Raw genomic sequence first — 22449 nt, forward strand, 5'->3', positions numbered from 1 at the left:
TAAAATCAGGCTGACTGAAAATGTCATGTTTAACTTCCTTGCATTTTTAATTCAAGTTAATCTGCTGCAGCAGGAGGATTTTATTTAGCTGAGTGTATTTTATTTTGAAAGGAACTGTCAAAATGAATTAAGTTAAAAAGAGAAATAGATGACATAATTTCAATTGTAAATATTTAAAAGCTACATTTCATAATTGAATGGCATCAATTATGAAATCCCATCTTCATGTTTGGGTTCATGAGATCATTCAGAGATTCTCAGTACGGTGAGGTTCACCATCTACTGCAGGAGCTGCATCTGAAGGATGGACACTTTCAGCGGTACTTCCATCTCTATCTGAGTTCCAGAAGGGAAACATTAAAAATAAGAATAAATATTCTACATATTGTCTCCTCACCAATGAGAAAATATCAAAGTTCAGGACGAAAACGATTAGATTCTTCTCCATCCTGGTTTTCTGATCACATCACGAGTCAAAACTGAGTCCCTGATTGGTTGAAACGACACAAATTCTTTGCCAAATTTCAGAAGTTTGAACTTGTGGACGAAACTTTCCTTGCAGAGCATCACAAGGGCTGTTGTCAGACCATAACATACATGATCGCGTCTACACGTTGACCTGACGCTCAAACTGGACACCCCTGACTAATAAATCACGTTCGGTGTGAACCCAACTTTACTTGAGCCTCAACTCCCATTCCAAAACTTCAAAATAAAACCGCTCTAATGGATGTTCGGCAGCTCCTCTCTTTATTTATTTTTCTCCGTCTTCGCTGGATTTTACTTAAATTGTTTTGAACACAAAACTGATAGAACTTAGACGTCTCCTCGGCTGGTGGTGATCAATACTACTGATTATCAGCAGCAGATCTCTGCCAATAGTCTCTCAAATTGAACAGCCAGGAGGGTAGGACTGCAGAAAAACAATCTCTGAATTAAAAAGGAGGTAGTAGGTAGTCTTATAGTCTTTTTCTTATAGTCTTACCAAGTCTATCTGGGTGGTGAAGATGGCAAAAAACTGGATTCCTCATGAAACCAGTGGAGCTCAGAGTACTGGTACATGTTTAGCATGTTAGCATGGATTTAAAGCATCTCCAGAAATTATGTTTCAAAATTCTGCCCAAAAAACAAAATCGTCAATATAGAAATCTGAACTAAATATCAAAAATCCACAAATGGATAATTACAAATCCTATTTTTCTTCCTGGAAATCTAGTTTTTGGTGAATCTCTAAACTGAAGTGGATTTTTAAAAAATATTTTCAAGGCCAAATGGAAGAAATAACACTTTAAAAACTGTGACTCACTGAAGGAGAACTTCTTTTGCTCGGCGCCGGTTTGGATTCTGTCATCCAGGTCATGGTGATCAAACAAGCTCAATCAAAAGCAGCCACGAGTTCTTCATGCCTCCTTGAAGCTTTCACCTTTCGTCTGATTGAAAGCTTTATTTAGAATCTTCCCGGACATTTAGGTCCTCCTTCCTCTCGCCTCTTTGGGGTCATCCAGGTTCACTGAGGCGAGTATTTCACGTTTTCTTTACAACTGAAGGATGTTTACGATCCTTAAATTTGTAATGATGATTTCCGAGGCAGCTCTTTTGTGTTTTGCCTCATATAAAGTACACGCTTTTCTTCTTCGTTCATCTTTCGGGGTTTTCATAGAAGGTGGAGGTCATGACCATCAATGGAGTCCAGGAGAAGCCTTCCTGCCCTCTTACTCGACTGTGTAGTGTTGTGTAATTTCTTAAAAGAACCTCCAATAAAAAAAAAAAAAAATGTTTTTAACATGTTTTTGTGGCATTTTTTCTAACGATGGAGAAAAAAATAGAAAAAGAAATTGAGCTTAAACTTGAATTTCTGAGTATTTCTTGATTGAAATAGTTTTGAATCATGACCAGATGAAATGACGCTGATTGAAAAGCCTGTGGGTTTTACGTAGAAGAAACAATCGGCAGGCCACCAGCTCCACTCTCATCTCCATTCTGATGTTGTTTAGTTTATTTTATTGTTTAGCACAAATAAAATACACAGCAAGGATTCATAAAAGTAAGTCAAGTGCAGTGAAAGGAAACCCAAATGGCTTATTCAAGGTCTACGCCCAAAATAATCAAACATTCAAAATAGAACGTAATTTCTGGATTATAAATCGCATCAGAGTATAAATGGCAGGAGCAAAAAACCGTCTAATCAAAAAGAAAACCATATAAAAGTTGCTCTGGAGTATAAGTCGCACTTATAAATTTGTCCTGGCAAAAAATAAAAACAAGAAAAATAAATGAGAAATGTGAAAAATTAGAAAAAAATGGAAGATATCAAATTTTAAGAGGAAAACTATTAGATTGTTCTCTGTGTTTGTGTTGGACACTTCTTCTTCTGGCACTGTCAGAAGAAAATACAGCGCCCTCTAGTGGTTAGTAGCGGTTGCTATTGGAAAAGTAATGAATATATGAGCCTATTTACAGTGTTTAAAAAAATAAAATAAAATAAAATCACAAATAACTCCCTCCTGAGTATAAGTCCCATCCCTGGCTAAACTATGAAAAAAACAACAACTTATGCTCTGAAAAATGCGGTATATGCATATATACATGTATACTCCAAAAGATTTTTAAAGAAAAAAGTGGCAACAGATATGTTAATAGTTCACAAGTAACAGGATTTGTCTAAAAATTTCAATAAAGTTCTAATAATGGCAGAAAACATAAATATTCAATCTAAAAAATAACACTATTGGGGAAAAAAGGAGATACCTTTTTAGGATAAAAAAAAATGGTATGACCCACACAAAACAAGTACATTTTAGTTAAGAAAAGAATATTTAAACAAATATAAGGAATACTCATTGCGAAACTAGATCCACTAATGTCTTTGTTTTCCTCGTCTGAGCTGAAATCTGGATCTTGAACTGTACAGCTGGATGGCTCTGATATTGCTTTCCATTTTTGTCACTCCAATGAAGTTTGGTTGGGGTTGTGAGGGGCAGTAAGCTAGCAGGAGAGAGTGTAAACGAGGGATGATGGGAAATGACAAAGGTAGGCTTACTCTGCTCCACAACTCGGAGGTGAATTTTTAAATAACTGCTTTCACTTTGCAGAAATTGTCCAAGAAAATGACACAGGTTATTCAAAATTTTGGCTAAAAACTGCATATTCATAATGAAAAGACCACTGGGAACACTTTGAAAAAATGATCAAAAGATGATCGGAGTGGGACTTTAAAGCAATGCTACTCAGACTGAGTGGAGTTTTAAGAACTTTTAGTATTCTGTATCCAAAAAAGTTTAAGAATAAAATATCTCTATTTTTTCAAAGACATCAAACTTAAAATTTTTTTTTTTTTTTAAATTGCCTACTGCGCTCCCTGGAATTACACGTTCCACTTAACTATGAATATATTTCTCTTTTTATCAACTAAAAAAGAAATCAAACTATTCGTCTACCACTGAAGTCAGTCTTACAGAATGTGGTTTGAGCTGTAAAGGTCGCTTTTTGACTTCCTGCAGTCTTTGTCCTGAACTGTCAATGCGTAAATCTGTGCAGAAAACTCGTAAGTCAAATTAGAAAATTTGAAAAAATGTGCAAATTTAAAAGAAAAAGCCCTTTATTTTGAGGGATTATTTGAAAGAACACTTCTTTTAATGACCCCATGACCTCTATAATAATCAATATAAGGTTGCACACATCTATGGGTTACATTAACTATTTTCTCTCTTATTTTAGAAGAACTGACAGGTTGTTGGCTGCTGAAAATATCCAGGTCAAAAATCACACAGATCATGATCTTTCTGAGTGTGTTTAACATCTGTATTATTCATGATCCGATAAGTCAACTAATAAAAAAAATAAAAAAAATCAGTTATTAGTTGACTATTGAAATAGCAGTTCTTGGCAGCCCTATTAAATCAAAAAAAAGACAGAAAAACACTCCGAATTGCAACTGCAGAGAGTCAGTATTTTAGAAACTGCACATTATGCTTGGACTCCAGGTTTCCCCACAACAGGGAGCTGGCCCCCCTCAGAGAAATCTAACCGTCTTACAACCTCCTTTGTGTTGCTCATTCATCATTCAGATATGAATGTTAAAGTTAGTATAATAAAGTCAATTGTTTTTTTAATTGAAAGCTGCCAATGTGACCAAACATGCAGGCGGTCCTCCTTAAACAGGTTCATCCCCCAGAGCTATGAATAATGCCAGGTACTGCTGTATTTATTTGATAACTGAGAACATTTTGTGCACATTTCCAGCAATATTTCTATAAATGTTCATTTTCAGGAATAATAATGTTGCTTCTCATTTGATAAACTCTTACAGTTGAACATTCCATGCAGGCTCATTCATAGAAACATTAAGACAAAATGCAAATAATGAGATAAGAATAAAAACGAAATAATCTCAGAAAGATCCTCCATATTTTTCTTTACTGTAGCATTCCTCAATTAAACTGTAATTGCTAACAAAAATCTCCTGGTTAGAATAATTTTGACTACTTTTAAACACAATCATTAACCAAAAAGGATTGCCATTTTCTAGTGCTGTCCGAATCTACTAATTCAAAAATCGAGTGCGGTCGAAAATTCCCAGAAGTCTTTGTGAAAAACTAGCGTGCATCAATGCTCACTAGATTAGCAAATATAGACCACAATGCATTGCAGTTGAACAATTTCAAAAAAAAAAAAAAAAAAAAAAAAAAAAAACGTTTTTCCATCTTGTATTGTCCAGTTTTGGTGAGTCTGTGTGAATTTAACCTCAGTTTCCTGTTCTTAGCTGACAGGAGTGGTAACTGGTGTTTTCTTCTGCTGCTGTAGTCCATCTACCTCAAGGTTAGACATGCTTTGAGTTCTGAGATACTTCCTGCAGAGCTCGGTTGTAACCAGTGGTTATTTGACTTACTATTGCCTCTCTGTCAGCTGGAGCCAGTCTGGTCATTCTCCTCTGACCTCTGGCATCAACAAGACATTTCCACCCACAGAACAGACGCTCACTGGATATTTTCTGTCTTTCAGACCTAAATAAACCAAAATACTCAGACCAGCCTGTCTGGTACTATCAACCAATAGTACAAAATCACTTTTTCTTCCCCATTCGGTTTGAACTGCAGCAGATCATCTTGTCTACATGCCTAAATGAATTGAGTTGCTGCCATGTGATTGGTCGATTGTGTTAACGAGCAGTTAAACAGGTATTCCTAATAAAGTGACGTATGCACGTACACAGATACATACATGTTTACTGATACATATATACATTTCACTTTTATTGACCAATTATTTGATGATTTACAGTTATCATACTTTTTTATAATAACTAGTTTAAGATCTTTTTTCAAACAATTCCAAAGTTTTGTTCCAAAGAAAGACATATCTCCGTTTTACATTAGTTCCTTCTCTGCATGCATGAATCAAACAAAAAATAACCCAAGTTATACTGTTCATCTTTTTTTTTTTAAAGCACTCTTCAGGGCAAACTACTTTTAAAGACGCAACACAAAAAATCTATCATTCTTGCACACACAATAACTACAGGCTTTAAAGGGGCCCTACCAGGATTTTCTTAAGCCCATCAGAGTGAACTATATCTATATATCATCATATATTACATGTGGACCACCAAAAAAATGAATTATTGATGAAATATTAGTTATAATATTAGTTATATTTTGTGAGTTTTTCCCTACCCGGAAGTAAAGCGACTCGATTCCTGAAGCTCCGCCTACTGCTGAGTGCGGCTGCAGTCCGCTCCATGACGTCATCCTAGAGTCTGTGGCAGTAGGTCTGTATTTCTCCCACGAAAGTAATCCAAACTTCGTTAAGTTGCATTTAAAACCTCTAAAAGTAGAATTTTCATGGTGCGGCCCCTTTAATGTATTTGATCTTTTAAAGGTGGATTTGTGTTCACAAAAAAATATTTATATATATTTAAGAGATTTTTTTTTTTAGGTAATCCTTAAATATTTTTTGCATATTTCCTAAAATATTAATTTTGATTATAGGATCTGCAAACATTAGTACTCAGTGTTCTTTCAATTTTTCAGTTTTTTAAATAAAATATATCTTCAGTTCTTTCATTTTTTCCCCCCCCAAATAAATAAAATATATCTTCAGTTCTTTCATTCCCCCCCCCCCCCAAATTACAAAGTAATGCACATTATCTTTTGTGGTTTTTACACTCTGGAAAAGTCATTTTTACAGACGATGTGACCAAATCGATCCACTTCTACATTCAGTCTTTAGAGATTTACAGATAATGACAGAGTAATCAGGGTGAAACGGTATGGAGACACAAGAGTAAAGTAGAGGTTCTTGTTGTGGATTTTTATTAAAATAAACAACAATTGATGTGCAATGTTGCATTTGTAGGTGCTCCAAAAGCTCTGCCAGTTATTTTATAGAGATCTGGCAGCTCCATGTGATCTCAGAGGAAAGAAAAAGAGCCTAAATCTTCTCTTCTCCTTCACTTCCTCCTTTTGTCCACATCATTTTCTGGTCTATTTCACAGGTAATTGGACTTTTAAATCAGCTATGAGCTGCTGCTCCTCTGTGTACACAGGAAGTGTGTTGCTATGGTGACTCGTAACAAAAGCAAAAAAAAAAAAAAGGAAACAAAAACTTTTTTAAAAACAGATGATAAACTGAATTAGAGGGAGATCCTCTAAAATAGAAGCAATTAAATTAAGAAATACAAAAATGGAATAAGTGTTTTAAAATTGTTCTGTAATCTAAAATGTTCGCAAAACTGGAGAAACATTTTTAACTATAAAATAAAAAAATAAATAAATTCACTTTAATGTTTCACCAGTCTCTAATAGGCCACCATCTAAGCTGTTTGATGCTGCATGGCTGAATGAGGGTCCCTTTATCCACAGCTAGTTCTGACACGCGGATGTTTGATCATAACTATGACACTTTTAGATTTCATCTGCTCTTGTATAATTCATGTACAGGCTCTCCCCTCAATGACATTGAAAATAAACCATCACGAGATCTGACCCTGAGATTTTAGCCTTCAAGATGTCAAATGCAGCGCTTCTGATGGAGTGATGGAAACATTTCCGCTAGAAATTGAGAAACTAAGAAAGAAAAACTAAACAATGAAAGTTCCTACAAATGGCAGCCTTCAAATCTAAGCATCTCAAAGTGAGAATCTTCCTCTGTCTGCACTCAGCAGAGGGAGGAAAATCATCACTTGTGATTTCAGGAAGCTTTGTTCTATTTTCTCTAAAACCAGTAATGGCTTGATAGCAACGTTGCTGCCAAACTTACTCTGCAGAGAATTTAATGTCCCACTCCAATCCTCGTTTTGACTTATTGTCAAAGCGTTCCCCGTGCTGCCTTAATGATTGTCGTTTTTAGCCAAAAACTAGGACATAGTTTTGGCAGAGCGGCAGTAGTTCATTAGAAATGTACCCCTGAGTTTTAGGTGGGGCTGTTGGCACAGAGCAACCCCATGAAAAGGGACAAAAAAATGTCAAGGAGAGGAAAGTTAAAGGGGGAGGGGCAGGATTTCTTTTTTTTAGTTTTTACTACTTCATACATAGATAGAAATCCTTCAATCATCCCGAAGGAAATTATTGGGTGTGCTGATCACACACACAAAATAAAAGGCAAAAGATAAAAGCTATAAATGCTAAAACCATAAATAGGGTTGCATCCATTGACTTGCTGTTGTTGTAATACTTTTCCCCCAGTCAAAGGATTTCATCATGTGACAGCAGAAGCTCCGCCCTCACTGGTCTGTTCTATTTTTTTTCTATGGACCTACAACCAAAAATGGTACAAATCGGTGTGGCCTAATGGGTCCATTTTATAATGGAAACGCTCAAAATACCATTCCGGTCCAGTCCGATCTGGACCGCTCAGTGGGAACGAGGCATTATACAGTCAATGGTTCTTCCATTCAAGCATTTTATTATATTCTCTTTAGTAAAACCCGCTGTTTCTACCAGCTCAAGGTCAGGAGTTCAAATCCAGGCCGAGTCAGACCAAAGACTCTATAAATGGTCCCTAGTGCCTTCCTGATTGGTACTCAGCGTTAAGGGGTTTAAGTGGGGGGGTTAAACCACCAAATGGTTCCTGAGGGCGGTTGTGTCTGCAGCTCACCACTCCTCCATGGGATGGGTCAAATGTGGAGAACAAATTTCACACACCTAAGTGTGTGACAACTAATGGGACTGGGGTAACAAATTAGCACATTCAATTAATATATATATATATATTTTTTTTAATAAAAATGACCATAAAATACATTCCTTTAAAATTTAAATGGGATTTAAATCTTAGAAGCTTGTCAAAACATATTGATTCTTCACATGGACGCCATAAAAATGGACCAGTGAACAAGTTACCCGAGATTTAAAAAAAAGAAAGATTAAAATGGAGAGGGCCCCATGTTGTTGTTCGCCCAAGGCCCCCGAACTTCTATGTCCGCCACTGTTCGGAAGGAAAAAAAGGCCTAAAACGTGAAATCCAACAGGGTTTATTTGGGAGATAATTGAAAAGAACCGAAGGGAAACGATATAAAAACAAAATAATCTGGAGGATAATTTTTTTTATCTGAAAATTGTATCTATTGAGTAAAGCCTTCTGTCTCAATAAGATCATTTTTTAATATACACATATATATATTATTTCCGAACTGCAGCAGAGAACGGAAAAGCAGCTTTTTGCTGTGCTTCAAGTGAAGAGCTGGGATTTAGTACAGAACGTCAGCGGGAGCTCCAGCACTTCTTAGCTCTCACAAAGTGTGAGTTGTACAGTATGTACAGATGCCGGCTTCCATTATAGGGTTCTGCGAGGGGAGAGAGTGTGTCAGCGTCTTGTACACTGCTCATAAAAGTGTGGCTTACAGTCTCTTGACAGCCTTTTACCCATTTGTTTACTGGGTGCTGTAAACTCTGCGGGGACACCTCTCGCTGTGATGCTGCTCATTAAGCCCGAGCTTTTCTGCTGCAGCTTCTGCTGCATCAACCTTTTCTCTCAGCTGACCACAAAGGCATCATCTCTGATTTCCATTCACCTGCTGAGCATCAGCTCTGCTGTCTGTAGACATGCACTTATAGTACATTACAGCAGAGTTTTGGAGAAAACATCCCCTCCAAAATCAAAAGTTAACATTTATAGAAACCCACTCTGAAAAATTTTTTTTATGTGTTTTTTTGTTCTTATTTTACGGTGGAGCTATGGAGTGATTAATGTGCCACCATATTGCAAGCACAAGTCACAGCTTTGAGATCGAAATCTTATAAACTGCAAAAAAAAAAAATGAAAGTGTTAAGAATAAAACTTCATAACTTGCAAATGAAAATATTTCATATCTGCCTTAAAAAACTATTTTTTTTTAAAAATATTTTTGCATTTGCAAACTTTATTTTTTTTACGTTAAAAAAAAATTTTATGTTTGCAGCACAAATGTTCTTAGATGCATTGTTCTAATCTAGCTTTCACCTTCTCTTTTCGTTCATAAGTTTCTGCTTCGTGTGATGTTTGTGTCATCAAACGTGTCAAAGTCAAGGCCCGGGGGCCAGATCCGGCCCTCCGGATAACTCTATCCGGCCCTCCAGATCATTTTATTTTATTGTTATTGATTACCCGATGTTATCTTGCACTTATTTCTAACTTGTATCGTTTTGACGAAATATATTTTTATGGAGAGTAAGATATTAAAAGTTATTTACGGTTTAAGTTGATTTATTCTGGAATAAAAGTTTACAAATGCAAAACTTACTGCCGCTCTTGAGGAATTATCTCCTAGAAAACAACACATTTTTGATTTTAGCTAAAAATTGGATATTCATAATTAAAAGACCACTTGGAAAACTTTGAAAATAATATTATTTCATGCATTCATTGTGTTAAGTTGCATTTTTGTTATTAAATCTGGGAAAAATCTAAAGCTTAAGATGATTATTTTTTTTTTAACACAAATGTTTAACTGAGCTGAAACTTTCCTCTGCAGGCGCCTTCACTGCACGAGGAACTACATCCACATGCACCTGTTTGTGTCCTTCATGCTTCGGGCGGTCAGCATCTTCGTGAAGGACAAAGTCGTCTATTCCAGCGCTGGACTGCAGGACTTTGACTCGGCGCTGCTGGATAACCTAAAAACAGTCAGCATAGCTTCACTTGACAAGTCTCACTACGTAAGTACCGCCTCCTTTCTGCTTATATCTGGAGTGAATCCTCGGGAAAGTACTAGCCTTTACTTTAAATTTGAGAATACTTTAAAATGTTTCCCAGTGAAGACTGCTTTAGTCAAATTTACATTGTTTTATTTGAATTTGCTGCTGGACTTCTTCTTTTGAAATCCCTCTGTGCCTGACTCCGCTGTGTGGATACAGCCAGAGGTTTCATTTTTTAAGGAGGATCCCTCTGTGAGGTTGAAGAGTTCAAGAATTGATGCAGCAGAAATCCAAAGAATAAAATTGTTGCGAGCTGCAGCAAATAAAATGATTTCATAAAGAGGTCCATCCATCCATTTTCCTGACCGCTTTGTCCCATTCGGGTTCGCGGGGGTGCCGGAGCCTAACCCGGCTACTGATGGGCGAAGGCGGGGTTCACCCTGGACAAGTCGCCAGTCTGTCGCAGGGCCTCAATCACACACACATACACTCCCACAGTCACACTAAGCAAGGCACACTAGGCAATTTAGAGTCACCAATTAACCTATGAAGCATGTTTTTGGACTGTGGGAGGAAGCCGGAGTCCCCAGTGAAAACCCACACATGCACGGGGAGAACATGCAAACTCCACACAGAAAGGTCCCAAATCCCCCAGCAGGGATTCGAGCCGGGGCCTTCTCGCTGTGAGGCAAAAGCGCTAACCACTGCGCCACCGTGCAGCCCTCATAAAGAGGCGTTATCACTAAATAAGGATCAATAATAGACAACAACATGCATCTGTTTTCTATTCCTGCTGAATCTCTTTCAGGGCCACAGGGTTGCTTGAGCCTATCCCAGTAATTATTGAGTACAGTTGGGTACACCCAGCACAGGAAGCCAGTCCGTCAAACAGCCGCACCCATATTCTCACATAATTAAGTCACCATTTATCAAGATTGACAGGTGGATTGGTGCGGTATATGTCGTTATGCTGCCCATTGTTCTGAAAAGAGCTAAACTAGAAAGCAGAGCTCTCCATTTACTGATTGATCTTCGTTCCAGTACTCACCTATACGGTCAGGACCAAAAGAACGAGGTCCTGACTACAAGCAGCTGAAATGAGTTTCCTCTGGAGTGTGGCTGGACGTTCCCTTAGAGTCACCCGGAGAGAGCTCAGAGTAGAGCCGCTTGCCGCCAGTTGAGGTGGCCCAGGTATCTGGTCCAGATGGCTCCTGGACACCTCCCTGGAGAGGTGTTCCGGGCATGTCCCACTAGGTTAGCATGTCCCACGGGGAAGATCCAGAACACACTGGAGAGACTATGTCTCTCGGATGACCAGAAGAAGATGGATAGATGGATGGAAGGTATTTATCATAGGATGCTGCAATTCTTGGTTTAAAATCGAATCGTATGTCCCACCATTAAACTAATTTGTGGGAAATGTTAATTGTTGCATCACTGCTGCGTACCAACATGTTTTGTTGAAAGTGTCAATCGTTGGGCTAAATTTAAGAGGGATTTATCATTTATTGTTTTATTACATTATTTCAGGCTTAGTATGAGCCAATTAAATGGTGTTTCTTCATTGATGTTTGCTTAATGTGTCCTCTATAAACTGCTGTTCATCTTTCGCAATTTTGCTAGACCTTTCACGCTACTCCCTATGAGCCACAAGGGAGCCCAAATCTGGGTACCACTCTGCCGGTCCCCAGCTCAGATAAAATCCAGGGTTGTGTCAGGAAGGACATCCAGTGTAAAAAAAAAATGTTTTGTGATATTGGGCTATATAAATAAAGTTGACATTTTTGAAATAAAAGTCTGTCAAACCACCTCTGTAAATAAGCTGATTCGCTGTGGTGACCCCTTAAGGGATGTCCCGATCTTGGTCTATCACTGATTTTTTTTTTTTTTTTTTGTCAGCTTAACATTGTATACTTTTTTTTTTTTTTTTAATAGTGCAATGTGTTCTGTGTCCTCATTGACTGTTGATCTTGTCAATCAACCTCTGCCATGCCGTGTCTCCTGTAAAGAGACTTACGTGCAGAATATTTTCTCTCTTATCGAAAGTCTCAAAGTTCAAACCTGCATAAAAACATAAGTCCAGTACTGTAGAATCCAAAACAAAGATCAGATCAGAGTCAAAAATTCATGTAACCCTGGTGAACGGAGTGGATTCAGGAGACATGGCACTGAGGGGTGTGACGAGATTACGAAAGGTGAATACATAGAGGGACTACTGATCACTAATCATAAATATATCATAAATATTAGAAAAACTAAGAATTTTAGTTTAAATGCTGTATTAGTGAGTATTATTGGCAAATGTGTGCTGCTGTCAATGATTATAGATTCTAAAGGTCAACTCAGAATTACAGTATATTCTGCTAAATTTAAGGTTTTCACAATCTTATTTACTGATAAGACTTCACCTGTCATTCCAACATCATCTTCTTTTAGGATGACTGAAATAAAAGAGACGATTTGTCCCTTAAGTAAACTTAAATGTATGTTTTAATGCAGCAGAACTGACCTGTGAATCAACACTTTTGGGAACAGTTAAGAAAAAGCTTTTCAGAAGCTCTGTTACATCCCCGATGGACAAACCAGCCATGAGTCATGGGTAAAAAGACACCAAGGGTAAAAGGAACACAGTTTATTCATTAAATGAAAACCTGTGTCCTGCAAAGAAAGAACAAAATGACATAATGAGTCAAACAACAAATACAAACCAAAAGGGATTGGAACCTTGGCGAGACATAAAATAAGTCAGAGAGACTGCATCCTGGATTTTCATCCATACTCTGAGATGAAACTTTTGAATAGTGGATGTGGTTCATATCAGCCATTTTACATGTAAAAAGAGTAAACATAATATTTTATTTTACTTTTTTATGAAAAAAACCTTTGTCTTGATGTTGATCATCTTGATATTTTAAACTAAATGGATCTTTGGTCTGCAGAGACTGTTCAGGCCTATCAGATTTTAAAATGTTTTGACTCCTCACATGAAAGAAGTTTATTATTTTGCTTTATACCATCAGAACACAGACTGAACCAGCAACCATGAAAGCTATGAAGAAGTGGAGACTTCTATAAAACTTCCCTTTCCTAGAGAAAAACATGCTTTGAACATATTTCTTTGTGTATCGGACTTCTTTTGCTGCTTTATTACTGTTGAAATGAATGAGTTGGATTGTGGTTTTGTGGAGAATGTTCCGGACTACAATGTTTTTGTGTAATCAGCTCTCAGGGTTGAAGAGCCGCGCAGAGACCGCTGTGCTTATTATTTTATTCTGTTCCTTTGATTTACTGGGTCTAATGCCGCTGCTCCAGATGACAGCAAAGACGAATGCTCTCCTCTTCATGAATGCCTGTAGCTTTTTGTCTCTCAGCATCTGTTGTGGGAACTTCTGCATCTGCTGATTGTTGGACTAAAGTTCTTGTTTTGGTGGAACTTTTTCAAAATGTCACATTTTTCATCAACACTGGAACAAATGGGACATAAACCTTTACATGTTCTGATGAAATCTGATTAAATTTAGATTTTCTCATTTGGCTTGTTGGGTTTTTAAAACTGTAATTTGATTACTGTAAACTGTTAGTGAATTACAATAATTTTATCATCGTTGACAGTCTGCAATTCAAACGCAATCAAATGGAAATGTTACAACCTCAAATGTCCTGCAAGAACAGCTTTGATTGCTGTAATTTTTTAAAACTGCAGAAATGTGATGTTTACATAGAAAATGAAGTAATGAAAGTAGCAAAATAGGTAAAAATTATGGTTTCCCTTAACCTTTATTCACAATAGTACTTTTGAGTGTTCCATCCCAACTCAAATCTCTTCCTTTGGGTTTAAATACTACTGTTTTTCCAGAGATTGTTTTGCAAAGGCTGCTGGGATTTAAACGAGTTTATGACAGTTGAAAAGTGTCAGGAATCCACTGTGATTCTCTGATGTTGCTTAAATGACATGCATCCATGCATGAAGCTACATGTGTGTTTGTGGATCAAAAAACTGGATTTAATACATGATTTTACAAAATTTGAGAACATTGAGTGAATCTGTGGCGTCTGCAGAACCTTAAGGAGATAAAAAAGGGCCATTTACCAAGTTTTTTTTAACTTAATAAAAGCACACCTGCCAAAATAAATCCCCTTTTGTACAAAAAAGGAATATTTTGGCCCCTTATTTTTCTATTTTTCTTATTATGTGCATTCTAAAAACACCAAGTGTTGCACAAGATAAGTATAATTTCACAGAGATGATAGACAAAGTAAAAATGCAGTGTTCCCCGTCTTGTGGTCTTACCGTTTCTCTCTTTTTTTTCGAGTGTAATCTACTTTGTGTCTCCCGTACAGAATGCATTCCGTTTGCATTTTTGATCTCGAGCAGATCTTTGTTTTCACTCTATAGTACTGGACTTATTTTACGCCAATGGTTTGAACTTTGAGAGTTAGATAAAAAAAAAAAAATAATAATAAATAAAATGTTCATGTCTGTCTGAGAAAAGTGTATAAAGTCTGCAGTAAGGAGTTTTTCAACCTGTACCGTCAGGGGTTATCTTTAAAACGCAACTCCAACGATAAACGAGGGAACTCTGTAAATACCGTATTTTCCGGACTATAAGTCGCGTTTTTTTTCATAGATTGAATGTCCCTGCGACTTATACTCCAGTGCGACTTATATACGAATTTTTAATGAGATGAGATATGGACTGTAAGTCTAGAGTGCCCTCTTATGGTGATCTATGCAATTACTTTATTTACTTTAGTTATTCAGACGTGACACAGAGGACGAAGAATTTAACGGATTTAGTGATATGGAGTGAGATTGCGTGCAATTAATTACAGTAAAGATACAAAGTTGATGAGTTCTTGAGGCTATTGTTAAATAAAACTGTTATGTTATATAAATGCTACACCTTTTGGTTTTTTTCATGATGCTAATATGTGAATATGTGTTGACACATATTCAACCTGTTTTCTATTTACTTATGAATGTTATAACTTACCTTCCAGGATGATGTAATATTGTTTTTGTCAACCAGTTTGTAAAATAAATTACTTGAAAAAAATGCGACTTATACTCCAGTGCGACTTATGTATGGTTTTTTCTTCTTCGTTATGCATTTTTTGTCCCCTGCGACTTATACTCCGGTGCGACTTATAGTCCGAAAAATACGGTAGATGTAAAAGTAAAAGAGTAAAAGATTCAGATGGAATGTCAGGGATTACAGCTAAATACTCTCACCTCACTGCAAGAAGGTTCAAATCCCAGCTGGGTCGTTTCTGCGTTTGCATGTTTGTCCCGAGCAGGTGTGGCTTTTCCTCGCACAGTCCAAAAGGATTGCGTCTTAGATAATTGGTGATTAATTTCTGGTTGTTTTTTGATGGAGTGGCAACATATCCAGATGCTGGGTCGGTTCCAGAAACCTGTGAACCCAAACAAGAATCAGGAGGATCAGAAAATGGATGAATTTGTAAAAGCCAATGAATAGTGATGATTCTTCAGCTGTGATCTTTTCCACAGTATTTATGGACACACTTGTCATTTTTTTAAATTTACAAAGGTTAATGTTCAGAACGACTTTGTCCTTCCATTTTCTTTCACTCATCCGGTACCGGGTTTTAGAGGGAGAGGTCCAAGCAAAGACTTCCTTCTCTCCACCTCCTCTGGGAGAAACCTGAGGTGTTCCCGGGCCAGCTGACAGGCGTAGTCTCTCTAGCGTGTCCTGGGTCTTCCTTGAGGTCGCCGCTCAGTGTGACATGCCCGGTCACCCCCCCAGGGAGGCGTCCAGGAGGCATCCAAACCTGACAACGTGGAAACAAAGACAAACTCGTTCTATAAAAAAACAAAATGACCTCAAATAAGAACATTCTAGATGATAATCATACAAACCTTTACCATTCCCACTGACGTAAATAACAAAACACTTATATTTGACTGTTAGAAAAGAAACTGGGAAGAAATTAAGTGGTGAGAGCTTTTATGTAAAAAAAAAAAAAAGAAAAAAAAAGAAAAAAGTTCCCAGTGAGGTAATTCATGTTTTTGAGACGCCATGAGGAGGAGAGCGTGGATGCAAGTTACTTTGGATGGTTCACCAATCCATCTCAGAGACAAACACTAAAGCACACAAACGCTTTTTAAGACAATTCAGTGACAGAGGTCAGTTTCACATTCACATCTGAAGTTTTGACGCAAGCCTGGATGCATACGGAGCTGTAAACAAGACTCAAGAGGGAACCACTTAAGGAAATGTCATCGCAGTTTCTCCAGCTTTTAATGTGAAGCTAATGCGTTTCAATACACATTTAAGATGCTAATTAATCCGATGTTGAGATGAGCCTCTGAAAACCACATGCGGCAGAAGGTGATGCTGTAACTTTTCTGTCAACAGATCGGCTGTAAGATGACGGTGGTGCTCTTCATCTACTTTCTTGCCACCAACTACTACTGGATCCTGGTGGAAGGTCTCTACCTGCACAGCCTGATCTTCATGGCCTTTCGGTCAGACTCCAAATACCTCTGGGGCTTCATATTTATTGGATGGGGTAAGTTTAATGAAACCTTTGTCAGAAGAATAGAAAACACATAATTGCATGCTTTCAAGTGACTCATCGTAACAAAAGGTCTTAAGGAAGTTAAACTGAGTCACACTCAGTGTTTTGAAGCTTAATGTGTCCAAGTTCCACCAATAACAAAAGGGTGTTTAGTAGAGGATGACATGCATGTTCATTTTTCTAAAATTGCTCCCATTAAGAAACAAATCCTCTTGTCCTAATCCTAGAAAGGAGGATTATTCTTCCAGAGGATTTTTATTTAGGAGGCTGTGAAAAAGCTGTGGCTAAAGGAAACGGTTGGTACCAGTAACCACGATACGACGCCATCTTTTAAAGGGCCTATATCATGTAAAATCAACTTGTTTGAGCCAGTGTGCCAAAGGTAATATACTATCATATATGTATATACAGTAGCCTACTCTAAAAGGCTTAGAAAAGCACGGTATAGGCCAGGGGTATTCAAATCCAGGCCTCGAGGGCCGGTGTCCTACATGTTTTCCAACCAACCTTCCATTGAAGCTCCACAGGAAGCTGGCCCTCGAGGCCTGGATTTGAATACCCCTGGTATAGGCCCTTAAAAACACAGATTTTGCTGCTTTGTTTCAGACATGTCAATTGCTTGTATTCTATTCAGTTTTGCTGTACAGTTTTAGCCAATCCTAACCCTTTCCATTATGGCCGAATGAGGCCGTTGGGGTGGGCGGAGCTTTAGTCAAAATGCTGAGATTTGCGGTGAAAAACTTTTTTATGCATCTTAGACACATTCAAACACTCTCCTTCACACTGTTTTGTCACACCTAAATGATCTTGGACAAACATTTTGCCATTTTTCTTATTTTTGAAACACGGGTTTGAGCACTGTTTAGGCATCAGAACCCTTCCAAAAGTACCGGTTGTGCACCAGATAAAATCCAAACTGTACTCATCCTTACAGGTGAAGGTGGGTTTTGAAGTTCAACTTCATAGTCTGTTTGCTTTCCTCCCAGTTAGAAAGCAGAAAAAAAAGATTCATCAACTAAACCCTATAAACCAATATTTAAGTAATATATCTTAAAATAACTCCATCTTGAATTGTCAAATTCCTCATGAGCTTTTCTCTTCATTGGTAGAAACACATTGGAAAGTGGGGGTCTGATCAGGAGTCTGGTAGTCTCATCAAAAGGTTGGAGGTTGATGGTTTCATAAAGGAGGTCTGGATCAATATTGCTGACATAATGGAGCTCATTTCACTGGTGTGAAGTTTCCCAGATTGCAGGTCATCTCACAGACTGGAGGATTGTATTTCACCTGGTCTCCACTGCTTGCTTTAGGGACTTGGCAAGTCCCTTTGTAATCTAAAAATCACAGAAAGTGGACGGATGGAGACAAGTTGCTTAAAAATAAGTTTATTTTTGGTAATATTTCATGTATCTCAAAAGGAGGCAATTCTCTTCATCCTCCATTCCAAAATGCAATGGAGTGTGATGTAGTTTGGGTCTGACTTCTGTCCAAAAGTCTGCTACAGTTAATTGTACAGTAGATACTACACTGAAAAAAGGTTGATTTAAAAACATTAAATTACACAATCGTAATAATAAGAAATTATGCAAATACATGAAGGCTTAGAGAAGCAAAAAATTACATAATACAAGTGGTGTTTTATTTTGAAAATCAAACAAACACTTCCTTTTAGTATAGAAAGAAGGGAGTATAAGTTGACTGTATAAGAGAACCGGAGCAAGTGAGTGTGATGTCACCCATAGAAAATGACTTTCTTTCAGTTCCAACAAAAAAAGCCAATTCAGTTGTCATTTTATATACGGATGTCGCCATGTTGGATCCAGAAATCTTTAGTGATTGGTCAGAGTCAATATTTCTATGGCAACCACTCTGGCCAATTTGGAGTGAGATTGCTGGAAGGCCACACCCCAAACATTTGAAAATGGGTTTGGTAGAATATGTCAATTAAGTGCTTAGAATGTTTAACATGAAACGTTCTACTTTCATTGAAACATCTCATTGGTCATTTTATACCGTGAATAACTTCAACTAAAGAAAAAAATATGGAAAAAAATAGGATTATCAAGAATGTGTTTAAGATCAAGAGCACGTCTTCTGACCAATAGAATGACTGATTGTTTATTTTCTCAATAGAAGTCTATGAGATTTTGATTTCTTGGAGCCAGCAAGTACTTCCTGTTTGGATCGCCATGGGGGAGGGGTCACCCAGTCCAGTTTCAATGTACAGTCAATGGTTTCAACAAGCACTCAGAGAAGCTCACTTGACTAATCATTGACTAGAATGCACCCTATCTAGAGAAGCTTAAGCCTTGTTTCCATTGAACGGTACGGTCTGGTCTGGTCCAGTTTAGAATGGACCAGGCAATTCCGATTGGCGTTCACACTCAAAGTTGGATAGCTCGGTCTGGTTTAATGAGTCCACAATATACTGGACTGGACCGTACCGTAGCGGTCAGTAGAACCATAGCAGACCAAATTGGACATCATGTAGTTGCAAGTGTTGCTCACTTGGGGGCAGTATTGTCTGATCAAGTAGGAAAAACAAAATGAAGAAGAATACTGACTACTATGATTATCACATATAAAAAGTGTCAGAAACCTGTGTTGTAGGGTCCAAAAGGCAGGACACCAGACACACAAGTATTTTATAAATAAACAGAAACATGAAGAAACTGCGATACAAGGAAGAACTCAAGCGTGTGACATAAGACATGACATGACAAGGATAAATTGTAAACCAGACTCTTAAACACACGGAGGATAATTACTTTAATTAAGACAGCTGTGGGTAATTAGCAAATGAAACCAGCTGAGACTGTGACAGGGAGAAGAAAACAACCTGACAAGAACCAACCAAACTGAAGGGCTGCAATTCTAAGAAGCACAACTAAAATATTGTATCAAGTATATTTATATTTATTTAGGGCTGTGAACGTTAACGCATTAATGTACGTGATTAATCAAAAAGAAATAACGTGTTAATATTGATTGGTGCAAATTAATTAAATCTCTTGAAGAAAGAGTTCTTCACTTTGACTCGGATGGTTCAGACTTCAGGTGTTAAAACACTCGGTCTGGTACTATCCTACTTATATTACGGTCATTTATAAAATAAATAAATATTTAATTGGATTTTAGTGTTAAATTCATTCAGTAAAAATGAAGGAATACTTTTCTCTCCAGCCTGTTTTTGTTCCAAAGTCGCATATTGTCGTTTACAATTTACCTATTAAATTATTTTAATTATTTAAAACACAAAAGTGTGATTAATTTGATGTATTTTTTTAATCGATTGACACCACCAATTTAAAATAATTTCAAAATGTACAGTTTTGTGTGAGATTTCATAATGTGATTATTTGCAGATAAGTGGTCAGCAAATACTGTAATAAAGAAAAAAATAATTTTATAATAATAATAATTTTTTTTTTACAGGTTTGGGATTAATCAGTTAAAAAAATCGATTCCTGGACCATATTTTTATTTTATATTATTTAAGGTTTTGGAGGTTTGACAAAACCTTATTGCAGAAGAGTAAACACATACACACACAAAAAGACTTACAAAAAAGAAAACATGTTACATTTCTGTAGTATTTAACTACAGACGTGGATTCAGATGTTTTACATCCAACTCCATTTGATCAAGACAGCCAAACTTCAAGTAGTTTCATCTCAGACAAAAAGCATGGCAATGGAAGTGTGTTCTGTTGTTGAGCCACTCCAGGTTTGAGCTTGTTTTTAGAATGAAAGACCAACAAGCTTGTCCTGTATACCATCCAGGCTGTTGTCTGCCACACGTCAAACACCAGAATCTGTGACGGTTTCCTGTCTGTCGCTGCCAACCGCGAGATGAAGAGCTTTGTGATCGCGTCAGCACTCACACTGTGCGGCTTTAGGACAAAGACCGCAAGTGGATGAGTTAACTCAGGCCCCAAAGAGAACGCTTATATTCAAACAGTGGCATTTGTTAAATTTTGCATTCATTCATTTGATTTAAGGATTTTCTTTTGAAAAGAAAGAGAAATAATGTAAAAATAGGAGCATCCTTAATCATTTGTTGGTTGTTTGTGGAACTGTGGCAACACCTTGTACATATTTATGTCAATACCACACAGTTTATCAAAGGAAAAAAAAAGAAATGTTCTTCAATTAATGACTTTCTATGTAAGGGGTGTCCAGACGGATATAAGACCACTGATGTACACTCCTCTCAAAGAATGAATCATTTCTTCAATATTTATTAACAGAGCTTGAAGATATTTATTTGTTGTTTTTTGTTTGTTTGTAATCTTTCAAACAAACCTTTTAATCTTTCCAGAATCCATTCTTTTAGCATTAGAATTGAATACTTGCCGACTTGACAGCATGAAACAAATTAGAGACGAGGAGAAAAATATCAAATAAAAACTCATTTAATAGCAGAAACCACACGTGAGAACGGTGCGTTATTCCAATATACATTTTTATTGATTTATTTGAAGATTGTGGATTAAAAAAAGGAAACAAAAACACCTTCTTGTTGTATAGATGAAAGACTACAATTTATTATTTTCTCATCAATGAGATCATGGCTTTAAAAGCCTCCAACCTCCTTTTCATGGTGTTCTTTTGTGAAGCAGATTAGACACAATATTGACTTAAATTCTTCTACTTAACAAAAGATATTTTTTCTACTCAAACATGGACCAGCTCCTATCAGTTCATGAAAATTTCCCCTGATAAATTTGCTAAATGTGATAACCCTGGAGTCCCTGACTAACCAGAAGCGGTTCCTCTCTCACCATGAACATCATGGTCATAGTCAATTTAAGGAATAAAATTAATCTGCTAATTTAATTTTAATAACTGGCCTCTTTTTCTTTGCATCAGTCTTCACTGCTTTAATGATCTTTTCTCATGGTTCTAACGTAGCACAAAAAGGGGTTTGGATGTTTTTGTTGTAGAGGTTTCTTTTTAATACATTATGTACTGGTGAAAAGCCCGTTTTCCTTTTGAATGGTGCAACATTTGTAAGAATACAGCATTTGAAAGCTGAGTCCATAGAAGAAAAAGTCGGCAAATCTTACAACACCAATCATCTTCTGTTGCTCCTGAGACTTCTACGACCTTGTAGTACCTTCAAGTCTAATCTATTCAGGGAGAAATTGAGACGAGATTCTGCACCCAACGATATTCTCAAAGGCGAGGACTGAACTGTCCCTCCTGGTGACGATGGTCCCCCTCTCAGCTCCATTTTGAACACTTGTTGGATCAACCGTGACCCTTAAACACTGTAGTTTTAGATGTAACTTTTGGACCGTTCATGCAATTAATGTAATTCCACTAGATTCGGAAGCAGAGAAAAGCAGCTTTAGGTCAATAGGCAAAGCTTTACAGTAGTGGTGTTTATGCAATTAAAGTAATTCCAAAAGATTTTGATGTAGAGAAAAGCCGCTCTGCGCCGATATCGGAGTGATATTATTAATTAATAAAGCTTACTTTAGTTTCAGCAATATGGTTAAAAACTTGTATCAAAGTCGAAAAGAAAAGTCTACCAAGTTAGATAAACATTTTGAATAGATCCACTAATTGTATGTCTCAGATGTTCAAGTTTCAGATGGGACATGACTTCTTCTATCCAATGTTTAAAGGGTAACCAAACAGGGAAGTTGGAGGTTGACTCCACCCACAGCTGAAATTTGAAAATCCAGTCAGAGGGGTGGGGCTTAGGGGCAGGACTGCTGTCATTACTGGAGCTGATCATGAAGGGGGACTTCTGCAACTTACATTTTTTTGAACAATCACAAAATTAA

At 37.2% G+C, this 22449-nt stretch overlaps 1 protein-coding gene across 2 annotated transcripts in view; it reads left to right on the plus strand.

Moving 5' to 3' along the window:
- The window catches only part of pth2ra (parathyroid hormone 2 receptor a), an 87022-nt gene that overhangs the window by 34128 nt on the left and 30445 nt on the right, over positions 1 to 22449 (plus strand). For both annotated transcript variants that reach the window (XM_036209633.1, XM_024287309.2), the window contains 2 exons: positions 9950 to 10133; positions 16493 to 16646. In XM_036209633.1, the coding sequence (XP_036065526.1) occupies positions 9950 to 10133; positions 16493 to 16646 (338 nt within the window). The remainder of the gene's footprint in view (positions 1 to 9949; positions 10134 to 16492; positions 16647 to 22449) is intronic.

This window comes from Oryzias melastigma, linkage group LG21 (genome assembly GCF_002922805.2).
Source record: "Oryzias melastigma strain HK-1 linkage group LG21, ASM292280v2, whole genome shotgun sequence".
In the NCBI taxonomy this organism is placed as follows: Eukaryota; Metazoa; Chordata; class Actinopteri; order Beloniformes; family Adrianichthyidae; genus Oryzias; species Oryzias melastigma.